The 19,552-nt window shown below is 38.5% G+C and overlaps 2 protein-coding genes and 1 long non-coding RNA gene across 6 annotated transcripts in view; 2 read left to right on the top strand and 1 right to left on the bottom strand.

Annotated features, from left to right (window-relative positions):
- The first annotated feature begins 1,544 nt into the window (after positions 1-1,544).
- Positions 1,545-3,139, top strand: LOC131995135 (uncharacterized). The gene is made up of 2 exons (XM_059363182.1): positions 1,545-2,047; positions 3,096-3,139. The coding sequence occupies exons 1-2, from the start codon at positions 1,607-1,609 to the stop codon at positions 3,102-3,104; spliced, it is 450 nt and encodes a 149-aa protein (XP_059219165.1). The 5' UTR covers positions 1,545-1,606; the 3' UTR covers positions 3,105-3,139.
- Positions 3,140-3,322: 183 nt separating this feature from the next.
- Positions 3,323-5,510, bottom strand: LOC131995136 (uncharacterized). Of its 4 annotated transcripts, none has more exons than XR_009397193.1 (5): positions 5,420-5,510; positions 4,476-5,358; positions 4,189-4,360; positions 3,474-3,759; positions 3,323-3,411 (listed from the first exon to the last, which is right to left on the bottom strand). It is a non-coding gene; the product is annotated as an uncharacterized LOC131995136 (long non-coding RNA). The 4 variants fall into 4 exon arrangements; XR_009397191.1 differs by lacking the exon at positions 3,323-3,411 and having other exon boundaries at positions 3,670-3,759; positions 4,476-4,632; positions 4,749-5,358; XR_009397190.1 differs by lacking the exon at positions 3,323-3,411 and having other exon boundaries at positions 3,670-3,759; positions 4,476-4,879; positions 4,932-5,358.
- A 2,646-nt stretch (positions 5,511-8,156) lies between these two features.
- The window catches only part of LOC106080670 (methionine--tRNA ligase, mitochondrial), a 46,355-nt gene continuing 34,959 nt past the window's right edge, over positions 8,157-19,552 (top strand). Inside the window, exons 1-4 of the mRNA XM_013242124.2 lie at positions 8,157-8,358; positions 8,451-9,166; positions 9,221-9,314; positions 14,798-14,968. Coding sequence (XP_013097578.2) covers positions 8,265-8,358; positions 8,451-9,166; positions 9,221-9,314; positions 14,798-14,968 — 1,075 coding nt within the window. The 5' untranslated portion in view covers positions 8,157-8,264. The remainder of the gene's footprint in view (positions 8,359-8,450; positions 9,167-9,220; positions 9,315-14,797; positions 14,969-19,552) is intronic.

The following is a 19,552-nucleotide window of genomic DNA, read 5'->3' as shown; positions in this document are numbered from 1 at the left end:
AAATGGGCCAAATCGGTCCATGTTTTGATAGAGCTGCCATATAAAGCGATCTTGGGTCTTGACTTCTTCAGCATCTAGAAAGAGCAATTCTTAACCGATTTGAATGAGATTTTGCACGTGGTGTTTTGGTATCACTTCCAACAACTGTGCTCAGTATGGTTCAAATCGGTTCATAACCTGATATAGCTGCCATATAAACCGATCTTGGGTCTTGACTTCTTCAGCGACTAGAGGGCGCAATTCTCATCCGATTTGGCTGAAATCTTGCATCATGTGTTTTGTTATCACTTCCAACAACTGTGCTCAGTATGGTTCAAATCGGTTCATAACCTGATATAGCTGCCATATAAACCGATCTTGGGTCTTGACTTCTTGAGCGACTAGAGGGCGCAATTCTCATCCGATTTGGCTGAAATCTTGCATCATGTGTTTTGTTATGACTTCCAACAACTGTGCTAAGTATGGTTGAAATCGGTTCATAACCTGATATAGCTGCCATATAAACCGATCTTCAATCTATACTTCTTGAGCCAATAGAGGGCGCATTGGCTGAAATTTTGCATGAAATTGTTTATTACGACTTCCGACAACTGTGCCAAATATGGTTTTAGTCGGTTTATAGCATGATATATCTGCTATATAAACCGATCTTGCATCTTGGTTTCTTGAACAACTAGAGGGTGCAAGTCTTATCCTAATTGACTGAAATTTAGCATGAAGTATTTTTTTATGACTTTCAACAACTGCGATATCAAATCGATGCATAACCCGATATAGCTGCTATATAAACTGATCTGGGATCTTGACTTCTAAAGCCTCTAGAGGGCGCAATTCTTATCCGATTTGGCTGAAATTTTGTGAAACAGCCTTCAACATACATACGTGTCCAATATTGTCTTAATCGATCTATAGCCTGATATAGCTCCCATATAAACCGATCTCCCGAATATGCTTCTTGAGCCCCTACAAGGCGCTATTCTTTCACGAATGGACTAAAATATTACCCAATGTCTTCTACTATGGTCCGAATCGGACTATAACTTCATATATCTCCAATAGCATAACAATTCTTTTAAATTATTCTTTGTTTGCCTTAAAAGAGATAACGCGCAAAGAACTCGACAAATGCGATCCATGGTGTAGGGTATATAAGATTCGGCCCCAGACACTCATTAGCGTCGTTTCAGGATGCACTTATAAGGAGAGGTCAAAGCAGATAACAACAAAGAGAATGCGAGCAAAAATCTGTCATCTTAACACCGTCAAATCTGTCCGGTTGTTCGCGTGAGACCAGCTTATTAAATCCGCCTTGGGTCTGAACATAGTATAACCGACCTTGTAGCAACCAGTTTCATTATTCTCATATGTATCGATTACCATTTAATCGATCGATTACCATTTAAGCAGCAAGATTGAATCTGCATCAAAACAGTTTTGAATTTCACAATATTGCATGCCCATTACTACAGCTGCTGAAAAAAAGTAGGCAACACTGAATCTAAACAGACGTATATTTTTTTTAACATAAACAAAAAATTAAGAATTCATAAATTATTTACCGAATCATCAAAAAAAACAGGCATCACACCTGCAAGGTTTTGCAAATATGATGCCTGGTTTTTCTCCCAACGAGATGGACTCTGATGCAGTGGAGGAGGAGGCATCAACTTCACAGCAAGCAACGACTGCAATATTTACCAACAATGCAACAGCGACAACAAGCATAAATGCCACCAAGAGACAACGGCTCGAAACCACCGTAGATTTGAAGGACTTGGAGTCCTCTGAATTAAGGGAAAGATTAAAAAAACACAAGCAGATGGACGACAATCAATTTGGTATACTTGGGGTTCTTACCCAGGTTGATTTTGCCTCCGTATCTGCTCCATCAACTCAAGCCACACAGGCTGCCAAAGGCAACAACAACAATAGCAACAATGACAATGCACCAAAATTAAAATGGTGCCCACCAATATTCCTTTTTAATGTGAATGTCAAAGCTCTAGTTGACTCCTTAAGAGATACAATTGGGACATCTGCTTTTAAGGTAAAAAATATTAATAAAAATAAAAGTAAAATCTACTTTATGGACCCGTCCGTCCATTTATCAATGATGGCCATTTTACGTCAGAAAGGTGTACATTCGTACTCATTTACCCCAAAGGAGATGAAACAACCGTCATTTGTATTACGAGGCCTTACCTCAAGCACCGAAATCAGCGATGTAAAAGCTGAATTGGAGGAGAAAGTACCGAACACAGTTGCAAATATAGCAAAATACAAAACAAAGAAGAATGCTGACACTGGTCTTTTTTTTAGTTTCGCTATTACCCGGTAAGAAGCTTACTGATATATCTGATATCAGGGGCATACAGAATCAAGTGGTTTCTTGGGAGAAGCCGAAAAAGAAGGAATCCGACATACAATGTCATAGGTGTCAACGCTGGGGGCACATATCTCGGAATTGTAATTCCGCGTATAAATGTGTGAAATGTGACCAGAATCATGGTCCAGGTGAATGTCTGCGCAAAAGAGAAGACTCCTCAGATCCGTTTTGCAATAATTGCAATGAGGTGGGTCATCCAGCTAATTGGCGGGGGTGCCCAACATACAAAAAGTATGCTGTCGCCCGACAGCAAAGGATTTCAAAGGCCATCGAAGAGAGGTCTATGGTAAGGGCCAATGTCAACCAGGCTGTGGGGTCGTCGATGAGAACTCCTGGCCAGACATTTTCTAATCTTTTTCATCCGCGTTCTTCTGTACAAGAAAATACAATGCAACGTAAATCCCCAATAATTGACCAATTCCTTAAATTAGCTTCTATTTTTCTGGAACCAGAAGAACTGTCACTGGAACAAGAAATACACATATTTCTCTCTGAATATGCAAGTATGACAAAGTCAGATGCCAAGATAGAATTTTTGCGCCTGCTTAATAAAGTAAAAAGTAATTATGAACCATAGAGTTATAAAATTTTTAACATACAACGTGAGGTCACTGGTAGATGTCAGTCGACAAATAGAGCTAAAGGACACCTTGCATCGTGACAAAATAGATATAGGATTTATTCAAGAATGCCATCTAAAACGAAACAGGAAAATTAAATTAAATGGATACAACTTTATTTATGACAATTCGCCTATTGGGGTTGGCATTGTTGTCAGAAATTCTATACAATTCAACCGAATTGTCCTAAATGATGTCGGAATAAATACTTGCCTTGCTCAAATAGAGCTATTAGACAACAGTGTCCGCAGAAAATATCTAATTGGTTCAATTTACGTCCAGTGTAACTATCAGACTCATAAGTTTGAGTCTGATTTATTAAAACTCATTCAACTTTGTAGGAATTTTGATGGATTTATCCTTGGAGGTGATCTAAACTCAAAAAGTCCTGTCTGGGGTGATACACTGGAAAATATGAATGGTAAAACAATGAGAAAATGGCTTGAAGACAACATGCTTGATGTCACCCGAATTTGTGATTCTTCTCCATCATTTCCAAACGGTTCTTCATTCTTGGACCATTTCCTCATCAGTCCGCACCTGTTAAATGATACTCTTCCAAATTTTGAAGTTGCATCCTTGTCATCCTTCTCAGACCATTTTCCAATTAAATTGTCCCTGCGTATGGATCAAACAGAGCTTCTTATGAGAACCCCTCGCATCTTTACATCATATAAGGATACAAATTGGAGCAATTTTAAGCAAGACATGGATTCAGCGTCTTGCCGCATCATGCCCTCGTCTATTATGAACCTGGAAAACACACAAATAGACGCGTTAATAAAGGATTTTAACTCATCATTTAATACTATTCACGATAATCACACAAAACGGATACAAATCCAGGACAATAAGTTTCTTCTCTCAGAAAGAACAAAAAAACTATATAAAATCAAGCACCTCTGGCAAAAGGAACTTAAAAAGATATTCCACCGGAAAGGCAATAGAACATCTAGTGAGTACAAGCTTTTATCTAACCAGTTACAATTGCTTAAAACAATTATAAAAGAAAGCATCAACATTGAGCAAGCAGATTACTTCAATAAAAGGCTGCAAGATATTAAACCTAGTCCATCCGCTTTTAAAAAAATTTATCAAATCACAGGGAAAACTAAGTCTCCATTTTGCCAGCAAATTGTCCGAAATAACGATATAATTACCAATAGCTCTGATATAGCTCACCAGTTCCACGAGTTTTACTCAAATACTTTCCGCGAAAGCTTGCCTCCACGTCCGATTGAAGATTTCCACTCAAGAATATCAAACACCATAAATGTCATCCCTCGTTCTATTTTCACACTTGATGCTGAATTTAATGCCTTTCAGAATGCAGATAGCCTCCATTTCGTCGACCCTGCAAAAGTTAAATCCATTATAAAGCTAATGAATAATAAAAAATCCAGTGGCTTAGATGGAATCTCCAACTTTGTTGTAAAAAAGTTCCCTGATTCCACCGTGAATTTACTTACTTGCATATTTAATCACTGCATAAATAATGGGTACTTTCCGGCTGAGTGGAAGGTAGCAAAAATACTTCCAATAAAAAAAAACACCGAATCCATTAGCCCATCCGATTTTCGTCCAATATCCTTATTGTCTAACATCGGGAAGATATTTGAGCAAGTCCTGAAACAGAAGATAGAAAATGGATTCCTTATTGAACCAATAACAAGTTACCAGTTTGGATTCAGAAAAGCGCACTCCACGCAGCATGCATTGTTAAAATTCCATAACGACATTACCACTAATTTACGGAATCAAGTATGTACTGTAGCGATTTCCCTTGACATTGCAAAGGCATTTGATTCAGTTTGCCATAAAGGAATATTATATAAGTTGATTGATTTGGAGGTGGATCCTTATCTTGTAAAAACTATAAAAAGCTTTTTAACAGATCGGAAATTTTGTGTTGACATTCAGGGTACCTTATCCGATTCTGGTTCCGTTTGTAGTGGGGTGCCACAAGGAAGTGTGTTGGCACCGCATCTTTTTAATTACTTCCTGCATGACTTTCCCCATGTTGCACAAAATTCCCAAGCAATTTTATATGCCGATGATTGTTTAATATATGCACATGACACCTCACCAGAAATTGCTCTCAGGAAAGCAGCGCAGCACCTTAATATCATAAATAATTACTATAACACTTGGGGCATACAAATTAATGCAGGGAAATCAAAGGCAATCTGCATAAGAAACGCATCTGGGAAATGCCCAAAATACGTGGTTCCTCAAAGCAAATCTCTGGAACTTATACTCAACGGCGTTAACATCCCAATTGAATCCAGCATCAAATATCTTGGCATCACGTTTGACAAGCTGATGAAATTCAACTCCCACGCACGGACAACTCTGAAGAAGTCAAAAAGAATTCTAGGAGCATTTTCTTACATTTTAAACAACAAACACTTACCCCAATCCACAAAGTTGTTGCTATACAAGGTGGCCATCAGACCAGTGCTTATCTACGGCTTTCCCATCTGGTTTACTGTCTCCCCGACAGTAGCCAAAGAACTGGAAATTTTTGAGCGCAAAATTCTTCGCAGATGCATAAACAAAAATTATCAAAATCGCACAAAAAAATATTCTAATAACTTCATCTACGACAATTCTGGAATTGAACCCCTGTGTTCTTACGCGTTCAAGCTCCAGAAAACATTTGTGCAAAAGTTGGCCACTCATGATAACGAATTGATTAAAGAAATCTTTGAATTGCAAGAACATACATCTTGGGCTGATTCTGTTTATCTATCCCCTGTTGCCATCATAAATGAAGCCACCGACAATGGATCAATCCGCAATAACACACCAATTTTTTTCCAAACAACAACATCAGGCTCTCATAGAGGATGAGGATGTATATATATATTTACATATTAATTTATTAAATCATAGGAATTTATTATTATTACAATTTTACTCACCCTGCAATATATTCTAATAGCAAAACGAAAATGTGATATATCTTGCCTTATATATGTATTTGAACGTTCGATAGTTCATACACACGATCTGTGATACTTTACTACATTTATTATTTGGTTAAACCATTCCGATCTGTTCGATATAGTGATTAACAGACTTATTGTTATTTCGTTTTAGATGTTTTTTTTAATTGTAAGATTATTTATTATTTAACAGACAATCAAGCTCTGTTAGAGACAGTGAGGACCGGGAGCAAGTCTTCTATTTACAAAATTCATTTGTTATGATTTTTCATTCATATACACAACTTCATGTTAAGCAAGTAGCAAATAAGACAAATAATCGTGTATTAGAACCAAACAACAATAGTTCTTAGTATATTATATTGTTATCGATAAGTACATTCCAGTATTCCAATGTAATCGAAAAAGAAAAGACTCAATAAATACTACTACTACTACTACTACTACTACAGCTGCATGGCGAAACAATTATAGGTGGTCTCATTTGTACAACAACCACAAATCTATATGAAGCAATCTGCCATATTTTCATCAAGCTGATCGACGTTTTGCCAACAAGCACAGAGAAAATTATGTGCGTGTGTGTATACATGAGCAGAGAATATGCGAGAAAGAAGATAACAACAAAGAGAATGCAACAGTATTCTGACATCTTAATACCGTCAAACCTGGCCGGCTGTTAACAGCTGTTCGCGTGAGACAACCCTTTCAAATCCGCTTTGGGTTGAGGGTAGCAACCTACCCTTAAAGAAAATGACCAAAACATTAAAAAATGAAGAAAACAACAAAGAACCCCGGAATAATGATGACCTCGAAAACGATCCAAGGACATTGAATCGCAATTCTGGAACTGGAATGTATACACCTCGACGAATGAATTAGAAAAGTACAAAATCGACATGAGTGCCTTAAAGCAAATGCGATGGATAGAGTAGGGTGCAACAAAATGCAAAGAAGACACTTTCTTTTAAAGCTTTCAAGACATTCTTCCTGCCTCACTTATTCTGTGCAGGATTCACTAATAGAACAGGATTCATTGAATAAGGTTAAGCCAAGCGATCAGCCGATATACTTTTTTTTTAATATTTGGCAGTACTTGGCATTGAGGATGTCAACTTGTTCTCTTTTTACATTCATTCTTTGTTTACGTTTTCTCCTATATGATGACATTTTCAATCGTCATATTTGACATCCTTAATGATGTTTATGGGGCCTATCCACTTTGTGTTTTTGCATGTGACCTAACCTTCTATTAGTGAATCCTGCTAATAGAAGGTGTTGCTCAAATAAATGACTCGACTCACTCAAACATCTGTTTTCCATTATTGGTGGTGTGTTATATACTCATTAAGCGGATTCGCATTGAAATATGCGACACTATCTCAAGTGTGGCAACGCCGAATGACGCTCGGTTTCAAGCGTCAAAGTTGACAATGAGAAAAAGAGAAACAAAAAAAGAGAAGGTGCAAAAAATGAGGTGGTTTGCATAGTACAATTAAGAGGTATGGTCATTGGCACAACAACAAAATTCTACCCCCAATGGAACTCCCTTGAGTAGCAAATGCCGTAAATTGAAATGCCAAGGTGGTTTTAGAAATAAACTTTGGTTTTGGAACTTATCTTCTTCAAATGTGATTTATATTTGTATTTTCATCCTTATAACACGGATCGGATCATGTAGAACATCCCCACAAGTTAAAAAAAAATTAACAACTGTGCTTTAAACCTTTGAAATTTAGATGTACAGGAAAATTAAAATGAACAAATTGTACTCAGCTGTTTGCTTGACCTCAACATATAAGTGCATCCTTGGTGGTTTGCTATGAATGTAAACATAGAATTGGCATTTTAACACAGTCAAACTGATCGGCTGTTTTTAGCTGTTCGCATGAGACCACCTGCTTTTACTAACGTTACGAACTAACTAATTAGCGGTTAATGCCTTGCAAAACAATCAGCTGATTGCAATAACAAGGAAAAAACTCATCTGGGATCTCTTGTTCGCGGTTTCGTAATTGTTGTCAATGTTTTTTTTATATCAATCGGAATAGATGTAAGGCCGGTACGCAGCTTATACCAAATTTTCTATATCAATTTTTTAGTCTAAACACCCCATAATAGATTTGGTACCCTCCTGCGTTCACTTACGTTACGTACTAACTAAGTAGCGCTCAATGCCTTGCAAAACAATCAGCTGATTGCAATAACAAGAAAAAAAACTCATCTGAGATCTCTTGTTCGCGGTTTCGTAATTGTTGTCAATGTTTTTTTTATATCAATTGGAATAGATGTAAGAACATTTACTAAAAAATGTTAATACCAAAGGTTCAGGCTATACGGAGATTTTGTACCAACCTCGGTTCGACTTACTATGTAACAACACCTATATTTTATGTTAATGCCGGTAGGTGTAACAATCATTGCAAAACAAGAGCACTGCACCACCACATGCTAACGACTTTCTAATATATTATATATTACATTTTATATGAACAGCTCCTCATATTGGCCACCTGTATTCGGCTGTTATTGCCGATGCAATTTGCCGCTATCAGAAGTTGTTGGCCAAACCGGAAAGTCCTGCCCCCTTGGTACGTTTATGTACGGGCACCGATGAGCATGGTACAAAAGTTCAACAAGCTGCCGCCTCACATAGTATTCCAGTTGACCAATATTGTAATGATATTTCGGCAAGATACCGCAATGTATTCCAACAAGCCGTCATTCAAAATAACGATTTCATACGCACCACAGAGCAGAGACACAAAAAGGCTGTTGCGCACTTTTGGCAAACTTTGAACTCCAGAGGTCATATATATTCAGCCAACTACCAAGGATGGTATTGTGTATCGGATGAAACATTTCTCACTGATTCCCAATTGCGTGTAGAAGAGTCAACGGGGGAGCGGTTCTCCTTGGAATCTGGTCACCCGGCTGAGTGGACAGAGGAGAAAAATTACATGTTTCGTTTGGGAAACTTACAAGATGATATTATCTATTGGTTGAAACAAGGCGGCAAAGTTAAGCCTTTGAAATTTGAAAAGATTTTGTTTGATATGCTGTCGGAACCCTTACCAGATGTTTCAGTATCACGCCCTGCTCAAAGGGTACAATGGGCCATACCGGTACCGGAGGATCCCTCACAGTCCATATATGTTTGGCTGGATGCTTTGGTGAATTATTTAACATCTGCCGGTTATCCAGATCCAAAGGTATTCAAAAATTGATGGTGCGTTCTGTTACTTATTGTTATCTTTTTGTTTTAGTTTCAATCTTGTTGGCCACCTAAAGTACAAGTGATTGGAAAGGATATTTTAAAGTTCCATGGTATTTATTGGCCAGCATTTTTGATTGCTGCAGGTAAATATTTGTGTTGTCACCTATTGTTATTGGAATATGTAGCTAGCAATGTGAGTGACTTGCCCTAATGAAATGGGCTTTAAACAGAAAAAATGGTTAAAGGCTCTCAAAAGCTCAGGAGTCAGTTTTTTTTCCAAAAATTAGTGAAAGTTGGACCATGTATTGTTGTTGTATCAGTTTGTTGTACACTAAACGGTAGCCCTTGCCGATAAAGAATCTCAACGGATCCATCCGGAACGTACAACCGGCTGCCATGGGATTGTGGGCCATGTGGTAGATCCTTGTAGCTAAATTGGTAGCGAGCTCAAAGGAAGTGTGGTTTCCACCGTATGTCTAACTATTGTTTTTGTTGTAGAAGTGTGTTGTACACTGAGGCGAAAGCCCTTGCCGATGAAGGAATCCATCGGGTAAATCCGGTACGTACAACCGGCTGCCGCTACTGTGATATGACAAATTGCAATTTGCCCACAAACTTTCCATTTAGGAACAGGGGGCAAACTTCTCACATATCAATGAGTGCAGTCCGATTGAAGTTTAATCTCAATGACAAGGGACATACTTTTTTAGCTGATTCTGAACGGCGTGTCGAAATTCGGCACCACTTTGGGGAAAGTTTGTGATATTGCAATGGAGAAAATTGCCGTGAGCCTGATTTCAGGCTGACACTATAACCAAATTATTAACCTTTTACTTTACAGTTCTGTCTGTCTATACCCCCTTAGGATGTGGTATATTAATCTATTCATTCCATTTGTAATATCTCGAAATATGATCGTCTCGACGCTCTGAATCGATCTAGCCATGTCCATCTGTCGAAATCACGATAGCGGTCGAACCCATAAAGCTAGCCGCTTGAAATTTTGCACAGATACTAACTATTGATGTAGATCGTTGGGGATTGCAAATGGGCCATATCGGTTCAGATTTAGATATAGCTCCCATATAAACCGATCTCTCGATTTGATGTCTTGAGCCCTTGGAAGCCGCAATTTTTGTCTTAATTGGCTGAAATTTTTCTTGTAGAGTTTTGTTATGACTTTCAACAACTGCGCCAAGTACGGTTCAAATCGGTCTATAACCTGATATAGCCCCCATATAAACCGATCTCCCGATTTGCCCTTGAGCCCTTACAAGCCTTAAATTTTGTCTGATTTGGTTGAAATTGAGCATGTAATTTTTTGTTAAGACATACAAACACTGTGCCAAGTACGGTCCAAATTTGTCTATAACCTGATATAGCTTCCATGTAAACCGATCTCCCGACTTGACTTCTTGAGCCCTTACAAGCCGCGATTTTTGTCCGATTTGGCTTAAATTTTGCATGTAGTGTTCTGTTATGACTTCCAACAGCTGTGCCTAGTACGGTTCAAATCGGTCTATAACCTGATATACCTCACATATAAACCGATCTCGTGATTTGACGTCTTGATCCCCTTGAAGGTGCAATTTTTGTATGATTTGGCTGAAATTTTGTATGTAGTATTCTTTTATTACTTTCAAACACTGTGCCAAGTACGGTCCCAATCGGTCTATAGTCTGATATAGCTCCCATATAAACCGATGTCTCGATTTGAGTCCTTGAGCCCCAAACTGTGCCTAGTACGGTTCAAGTCGGTCTATAACCTGATATAGCTCCCTTATAAACCAATCTCCCGATTTGACTTCTTTAGTCCTTACAAGCCCGAATTTAGCACGGTTTTACTTGTTATAGGTGAGATCGAACGACATGTTCTCAAGTAGCAGCTCTTTGTTGATAAGTTTTACCTTTTACAAGGCCTTACAAATGCTTCTAACAGTGGTGAAACATTTTGGTATGCTCTTGCCAGAAGTGCATCTCGGGAATTACGTTTCATAGGCAGACAGTCTTACGCCATGCGCTAGTGATTCATACCTAACACACTTGATAACTTTATTCGAAGTCTAAAAAAAATTGTTTTTAACTGCCAGTATGGTTATATACCCAAGCAAGCTTGGTTTATTGTCGAAATTTAACCCCGAAAAAATCTATGTCGGGAATTCCGTGTTGCTTACAAAAACCCTAATGCACGGCTTTACATTTCCTATGAAATGCCAGACTGGCAGTCACCATGGTGGATAGGTTAGCATGCCCGCCAATAGTGCCCAAATAACCGGGCTCAAATCCCGCCGGCGGGAAAATCTAACAAAATTTTTCACCGGTGGTTATCCCCTTACTAAATGTCATTGCACGCCATTCGGGACCGGCTTAAAACCAAAGGTCCACTTATCACTGAGCTACCATGTAAATCGGGCAACAATTATTTAATATTGTGGGAAGTTAGTTTCCTTCTGTTTTGTTGCCCAATGGTATTTTCGGCAACAAAGAGGTTATCATAAGACTTAGAGGTTATCATAACGTCAATACATAAAGAAAAAAGGACTAGAGACGAGATCTCATAGGTGAGAGCTTCGCCAGTCTGACACTGTAGCTTCCACAGTAATCCAAAATCCCGAGAGGGTCATGTGCCTATAGGCAATCCACAATACTGAGTCTTCGCATAATTGTAGGTTAGACACCCAAACGTGCTCCACCATATCCAACTTCTTCTGGTCACACACACCCTGCAGTAGTTAATTTTTACCTGTTTCACAGCAACGGCTCACATCAGCGATCCATTCCTGACGAGCTCGTCAGCTGCCACGTTTCCAGCTGACGATATTGATAACATTGTTGTTGTTGTAGCCAAATTTTTATGTGGAGGTGGCGATCCTCGTCAAGCTCCTGTAGCAAGTTCGTTCCGGTTCAAAGGACCGGTCGCCGCGGGAACAAGGTGCCCATTGGTTATTTAAAGGCGCCAATAACTCGCCTTGCCATATCGAGCATTATAGGCAACCAGTATTTGTTAAAGAACCGGTGCCGCCCGGCCTCTCACTGAGATTCTCTGCTCGACACCGCTGATTGTCTGCGACTGCCGTTGCAGCTACTCCGTATGGATCATTCCCCTATCCGCAACACGTGGACGCGCCCGTTAGCTCGCAGCTAAGCTTCTCGTGGCAGCAATGAACACCACAAAAATCGGATCTTAATGTTCCAGCCTGTGTGGAGCTCAATGCTATCCTGTGCCTCTTCCCGACCCCTTATAACTCGAAGCCAAAAACTACCACAACGCATCGAGATCATCATCAGTGCATTCAGAATCATGAAGAGCTCTGACTTAAAGTTGATACAACTGTCCAGAAACCTTCCCTGGTGCCCCATCCAATTGAGACCAATTCGTGCACCCATCCCAAATATCCTTTTCCGTTCAGCCCTTCATCATGAATGGACTCGCCTGGTTCAAAATCCGCTGGGTCGCATAAAGTCATGTCGCTTCGCTCTCCCACATCAGAGTAAAACAAGTAACCGCGTGCTATGTTCGGCCGGGCCGTGTCCTATATATACCCTCCACCATTTATCGCATTTGTCGAGTTCTTTCCACGGTATCTCCTTTTAGGAAAACAAAGAATAATGGATAAGAATTGTTATGCTATTGGAGCCATATCAAGTTATAGTCTGAAGTCATTGTGTAATATTTCAGTCCATTTGGAAAAGAATTGCGTCTATTTAAGCCCCAACAATGCGCAAATCTTATCCCAATGGACTGAAATAAAATCTGGAGATCGGTTTATATGGGAGCTGTATAAGGTAATAGACCGATTCAGACTATATTGGCCACGTATGTTGAAGGTACTAGGAGAAGACGTTGTACAAAATTTCAGCCAAATCGGGTAAGAATTGCGCCCTCTAGAGGATTAAGAAGTCAATATCTCAGATCGGTTTTTATGGCAGCAATATCAGGTTATGAAACGATTTTAATCATACTGAGCACAGTTATTGGAAGTCATAACAAACAACTTTATGCAAAATTTCAGCCAAATCGGATGAGAATTGCGCCCTCTTTTGGCTCAAGAAGTCAAGATCCCAGATCGGTTTATAAGACAGCTGTAACAGGTTATGTACCGATTTGAACCATTCATAGCACAGTTGTCGGAAGTTATAACAAAACACTTCGTACCAAATTTCAGCCAAACCGGATGAAAATTGCGCCCTCTAGTGGCTCAAAAAGTCAAGATCCAAGATCGGTATATATGACAGCTATATCAGGTTGTAGACCGTTTTAATCCGTACTACGCACAGTTGTTGCAATTATAAGAAAACACTTCCTGTTAAATTTCAGGCAAATCGGTTAAGAATTGCGCCCTCTACAGGGCTAAAAAGTCAAGATCCCAGATCGGTTTTTATGGCAGCTATTTCAGTTTATGTACTGATATGAAGCATACTTAGTACAGTTATTGGAGGTTATACACTTCATGCTAAATTTCAGCCAAATGTGCGCCCTCTAGTGGCTCAAGATGTCGAGAATCAAGATCGGTTTATATGGCAGCTATATCAGGTTATGGACCGATTTGAACCGTAATCAGCACAGTTATTGAATGTCGTAACAAAACGCTTCGTGCAAAATTTCAGCCAAATCCGAGGAGAATGGCGCCCTCTAGTGGCTCAAGGGCGCTTCGTGCAAAATTTCAGCCAAATCCGAGGAGAATGGCGCCCTCTAGTGGCTCAAGAAGTTAAGATCCATAATCGGTTTATATGACAGCTATATCAAAACATGAGCCGATGAGGCCTATTTGCAATCTCAACCGACCTTAACTTACAAGAAGTATTTGTGCAAAATTTCAACCACTTAGCTTTTCTCCTTCGAAGGTGAGCGTGCTGTCGACAGTAAGGCGGACGGACGGACGGACATGGCTAGGACATAAAATGTCATGACGATCAAGAATACATATACTTATGGAGCCTTAGACGAATATTCCGAGGTCTTACAAACGGAATGACGAAATTTGTGTACCTCCTTTCTATGGTGGAGGTTATAAAAATAAATCCCTTAGCTTGGGGAACGCCAAGTTTCAAATCCCTCAGTCTAAAGCAATCTTTGGACTAGGATCTAGTATATCGTCATTTTCTCTATTGCCTTCGACATCGTCTCTAGTACCTTTAGGGTCGCGAAGATTTACACCTGAAAGACGAAATAACCATTCAAAATTTTCTATTACTCAATTTTTTATGGCATTCATGTTTATTCCTGCCCAGAAGCTCCTGTGAAAGCTTCTGGGCAGAGGGTCCAGTCTAGAGTGTTCTATCACCCCGTCAGCTTCGAAGGACTCCCCCGTTATATAATCCTTGGCGACACAAATAGGGTGCCATCATGCCACGTCACCAAATCCCATTAGAAAGAAAAATTCCCATAGTTTGCGAAACACCAAGTTTCCAATTTCTTTGGACCGTGAACAAGTAGTTTGACATCGCAGCTAGTGCCCTTAACATCGTCTCCAGCGACTACAGGATCGCGAAAACCTCCGCCTGAAAGACCCCTCACATGTCCAGAAGTCTTTATGACTCGATTCCCCATCCCATTTAGATCTATCCATGTATACAAAATGTTCTGAGAAAAACATTTTACTAATTTCCTCTTCCTTTTTTACAGGTTTGGAACCACCACAAGAGTTGTTTGTACATTCGCACTGGACTGTTGACGGCCAGAAAATGTCGAAAAGTAAAAATAATGTTGTTGACCCTATGGAAGCAGCTGAGACGTATACAATGGAAGGTTTACGTTATTTTCTGCTGCGTGAAGGAGTTCCCCATAGCGATGGCAGTGAGTACATTTCAGCAATATTATAAAACTAAAAAAAAAACTTTAAGCAAAATTTCATAGAAATTTTGTTTTTAGGAAAAATTTCATTGAAATTTTGTATTTAGGAAAAATTTCATTGAAATTTTGTATTTAGGCAAAATTTCATAGAAATTTTGTCTTTAGGCAAAAGTTCATAGAAATTTTGTCTTTAGGCAAAATTTCATAAAAATTTTGTCTTTCATAGAAATTTTGTCTTTAGGCAAAATTTCATAAAAATTTTGTCTTTCAAAGAAATTTTGTCTTTAGGCAAAATGTCATAGAAATTTTGTCTTTAGGCAAAATTTCATAGAAATTTTGTCTATAGGCAAAATTTCATAGAAATTTTGTCTTTAGGCAAAATTTCATAGAAATTTTGTCTATAGGCAAATTTCATAGAAATTTTGTCTTTAGGCAAAATTTCATAGAAATTTTGTCTTTAGGCAAAATTTCATAGAAATTTTGTCTTTAGAGAAAATTTCATAGAAATTTTGTCTTTAGAGAAAATTTCATAGAAATTTTGTCTTTAGAGAAAATTTCATAGAAATTTTGTCTTTAGGCAAAATTTCATAGAAATTTTGTCTTTAGGCAAAATTTCATAGAAATTTTGTCTTTAGGCAAAATTTCATAGAAATTTTGTCTTTAGGCAAAATTTCATAGAAATTTTGTCTTTAGGCAAAATTTCATAGAAATTTTGTCTTTAGGCAAAATTTCATAGAAATTTTGTCTTTAGAGAAAATTTCATAGAAATTTTGTCTTTAGAGAAAATTTCATAGAAATTTTGTCTTTAGGGAAAATTTCATAGAAATTTTGTCTTTAGGTAAAATTTAATAGAAATTTTGTCTTTAGGTAAAATTTAATAGAAATTTTGTCTTTAGGTAAAATTTAATAGAAATTTTGTCTTTAGGTAAAATTTCATAGAAATTTTTTCTTTAGGTAAAATTTCATAGAAATTTTGTCTTTAGGTAAAATTTCATAGAAATTTTGTCTTTAGGTAAAATTTCATAGAAATTTCGTCTTTAGGTAAAATTTCATAGAAATTTTGTCTTTAGGTAAAATTTCATAGAAATTTTGTCTTTAGGTAAAATTTCATAGAAATTTTGTCTTTAGGTAAAATTTCATAGAAATTTTGTCTTTAGGTAAAATTTAATAGAAATTTTGTCTTTAGGTAAAATTTCATAGAAATTTTGTCTTTAGGTAAAATTTCATAGAAAATTTGTCTTTAGGTAAAATTTCATAGAAATTTTGTCTTAAGGTAAAATTTTATAGAAATTTTGTCTTTAGGCAAAATTTCATAGAAATTTTGTCTTTTGTCTTTAGGCAAAATTTCATAGAAAATTTGTCTTTAGCCAAAATTTCATAGAAAATTTGTCTTTTGTCTTTAGGCAAAATTTCATAAAAAAATTTGTCTGTAGGTAAAATTTCATAGAAATTTTGTCTTTAGGTAAAATTTCATAGAAATTTTGTCTTTAGGTAAAATTTCATAGAAATTTTGTCTTTAGGTAAAATTTCATAGAAATTTTGTCTTTAGGTAAAATTTCATAGAAATTTTGTCTTTAGGTAAAATTTCATAGAAATTTTGTCTTTAGGTAAAATTTCATAGAAATTTTGTCTTTAGGTAAAATTTCATAGAAATTTTGTCTTTAGGCAAAATTTCATAGAAATTTTGTTTCTGTAGGCTATACGAACTTGCCTCACAACATTTTTATTGCATTTCACATCTCTTGTCTTTCTTGCTGCTTGAAATTCTTGTTTCTTTATTTGGTTTTGAAAAAGCCTTGACCCTGCCTAAATACTGCGTTGTCATTGTTGTTGGTCTCGGATTTTAATAAACATCTTGTACATTTTTATACAAAAATTTTTAATTAAAAGCATAGTTCAATTTCGTTCATATATGAGTTCATGCTTCAGTGTGTGTAGGTGAACTTCTCCTATGCAAAATGACACCTTAAGCTGAGCTACTATGAAATCACTAGAAGTGTGCTATAAACAAATGCACTCTTCAACAGTGAACTTTTGTAAATCCTTCTACATTTTCTAGATGTTCATTCTTGTTCTGTTTGAAAGTTACACCAGGTTTTATCCTTGTCAGCAGATAATGACAACTACAACAATAAAATAAAGATTTTCTGACGTACTAAGATTTTTTGGAAAATTTCCAATGAGATTTTAATGCGAGGGCTGGTTTGGAAATTTTTAAATCTTCTTCTATAAAAAAAATCAATTTGTGTTTGTTTGTCGGTTTGTATGTTTGTTAGTTTGTTTGTCTGTTCCGTATAGACTCTAAAACGGTTGAACCGATTTTCACAGATAGCAGAATTTGGGCCCCCGGTGAAAATAGGGCTCTAAGTATTTTGATATCCGAAGGCGGGGCGGACTCTCCCCCATACCCCAATTTTCAAAAACGCTAGATATCGAAAATAGGTGGATCGATTTGAGCAAAATTTCGTATGCTGCCTTATGGTACCCCAAAACACAAAATTGGTGTAAAATTTTTGGGTCAAAACACCTGGGGGGACGCCCCATCCCAAAACCCACCCGGGCGGACATGTTTACCGATTGGAACAATATGGGTATCAAATGAAACTTATTTAAAGATAGAGTCCAATGCTGATATAAAAATTTATTCCTTGGTTTCTGAGGAGCCTCCCCACCCCCCAAAACCCCTTAACAGGATGTATGTACCGATTGGATTCCCTTAACCTAATTTTCAGAAACGCCAGATCTCGGTGATTGGTGATGCGATTTAAGCGACATTTTGTGAGGTTTTTTAAAGTAACCTAAAAATAAAAATTTGGTATCCAAATTTCGGATGGGTTACCTAGGGGGCCGCCCCTAGGGGGATTCCCAAAACCTACCAAATATATATTTAGACCGATCACGGCAATATGGGAAAGGAGTTTAGGATAAGAAAACGTATCTGATATCCAGTTGTTGTTGTTGTTGTAGCAATTTGTTGTGTTCTATCTTTCGTCTGCTTGATTCTGTTGAGTGTCAAGACCCAGTAACTCTGCGACTAAGATGGGGTGCGTCCACAGGGATCTGGGTCTGAGTCGAGTGGGTCTGGCCGGGCAGTTAAACAGGTGACGTGTATCGTGCGGTCCCTGGTTACAATCGGGACATACATCTTGAACGTCGACATCAATCCTAGCTCTGTGGGAATTGAGGCGGCTCCATCTGCCGGAACGTAATTGAACCAGAACCACACTGGTTTGCGGGGGGAGTTCAATTTCTTCGGATGCAATGGGAGGCGGTCGTTCTGCAAGGACAACATTCACCCGGTAGCCATTTCCCGCATCTGCTACCGTTTCTGCATGAATGTTGTCTAGACCTGCTGATATGTCGCTTGATCTAGAGATGGCATATAGATGCCGCATATGATACGATCTCTATGCCGTCTGGAGGGGGTGGAATGGAGGATAGGTAGAGGTTAATCAGAGTCCGGAGATATCACCCCATCTTGGGGAACTCCCTGTTTCACTCTATGGTGCTTCGACTTCTTATCCCTAAATTCCACAAATGGCTGACGACCACACAGATTATTCGCGACCCAGCGTTTCAAGCCTGGCTGGAGGGACGTGTTGGCGATGTCCCCAAATAATTTGGCATGGCGGACCGTGTCGAATGCCTTCGATAGGTCCAGTGCCACGAGGACCGTCCTATCACATGGCCTGGGCTGATTGAAACCACGGCAAATGTGTGCGGTGATGGCATGCAAAGCTGTTGATGTGCTGTTGTTGATGCTCGGCGAATGGAAATTCTCCTACGAGGCTCGGGAGGAGTAATGCCTCAAGCGTCTTTGCCACTGGTGAGAGAAGGGAGATCGGTCTGTACGACTCCCCTAAACTCACTCTGCCCATTTTCCAGACATCGGGAACTACAAGAGTGGTTGACAGGTTGAGGACAATGGTAAGGTACTCAACTCCAGGCAAATCCAGATTCTTCAACATCAATGTAGAGATTCCGTCGGGGCCCAATACCTTGGATGATTTGACGCCACAGATGACATTCGTAACTTCGCCCACGGTAATTTGTGATGGTTGTTCATCGGCTCGGAGAATACGAATACGGCGAATGGCTGTCCTCCTTACCCCGTCACTCTCGGGATGCTCAATAAATTGATGGTTGAACAACCGTGTGTACGTGTTCGTCTGTTATCCAGTTGTCGGTCCAAGTGTTAGGGGGGCAATATGGGACTCAAATAAAAGGTATTTGCGAGTAGAATACGAATCTGATATCCAAATGTGGGACCAAGTTACTGGGGGTCCACCCCTTTGCTCATCATGACAATTTGGGTCTTAAAGAGAGTGGATCTCGATAATAATTGTTTTTAGGGCTCATACCCCAAAACGCACATATTTGCTGACTTTTGCAATAAGGGGTTTAAATGAAAGGTATTTAAGATAAGACAAGGAATTGATATCCAATTTTGAGAGCAATAGCAATATGGGGTTCAAATAAATGGTATTTGAGAGTAGAGTACGATGTTGATGTATTTTCAGGGCTAAGTGTTAGGGGGACCACCCCACTCTCCAAAACACCCCTAAATCGGACATATTTAGCGACCAT

This window comes from Stomoxys calcitrans, chromosome 2, assembly GCF_963082655.1.
Source record: "Stomoxys calcitrans chromosome 2, idStoCalc2.1, whole genome shotgun sequence".
In the NCBI taxonomy this organism is placed as follows: domain Eukaryota; kingdom Metazoa; phylum Arthropoda; class Insecta; order Diptera; family Muscidae; genus Stomoxys; species Stomoxys calcitrans.
The sequence above is the reverse complement of the archived record's forward strand: the minus strand, read 5'-3'. Positions and strand labels throughout refer to the sequence as shown.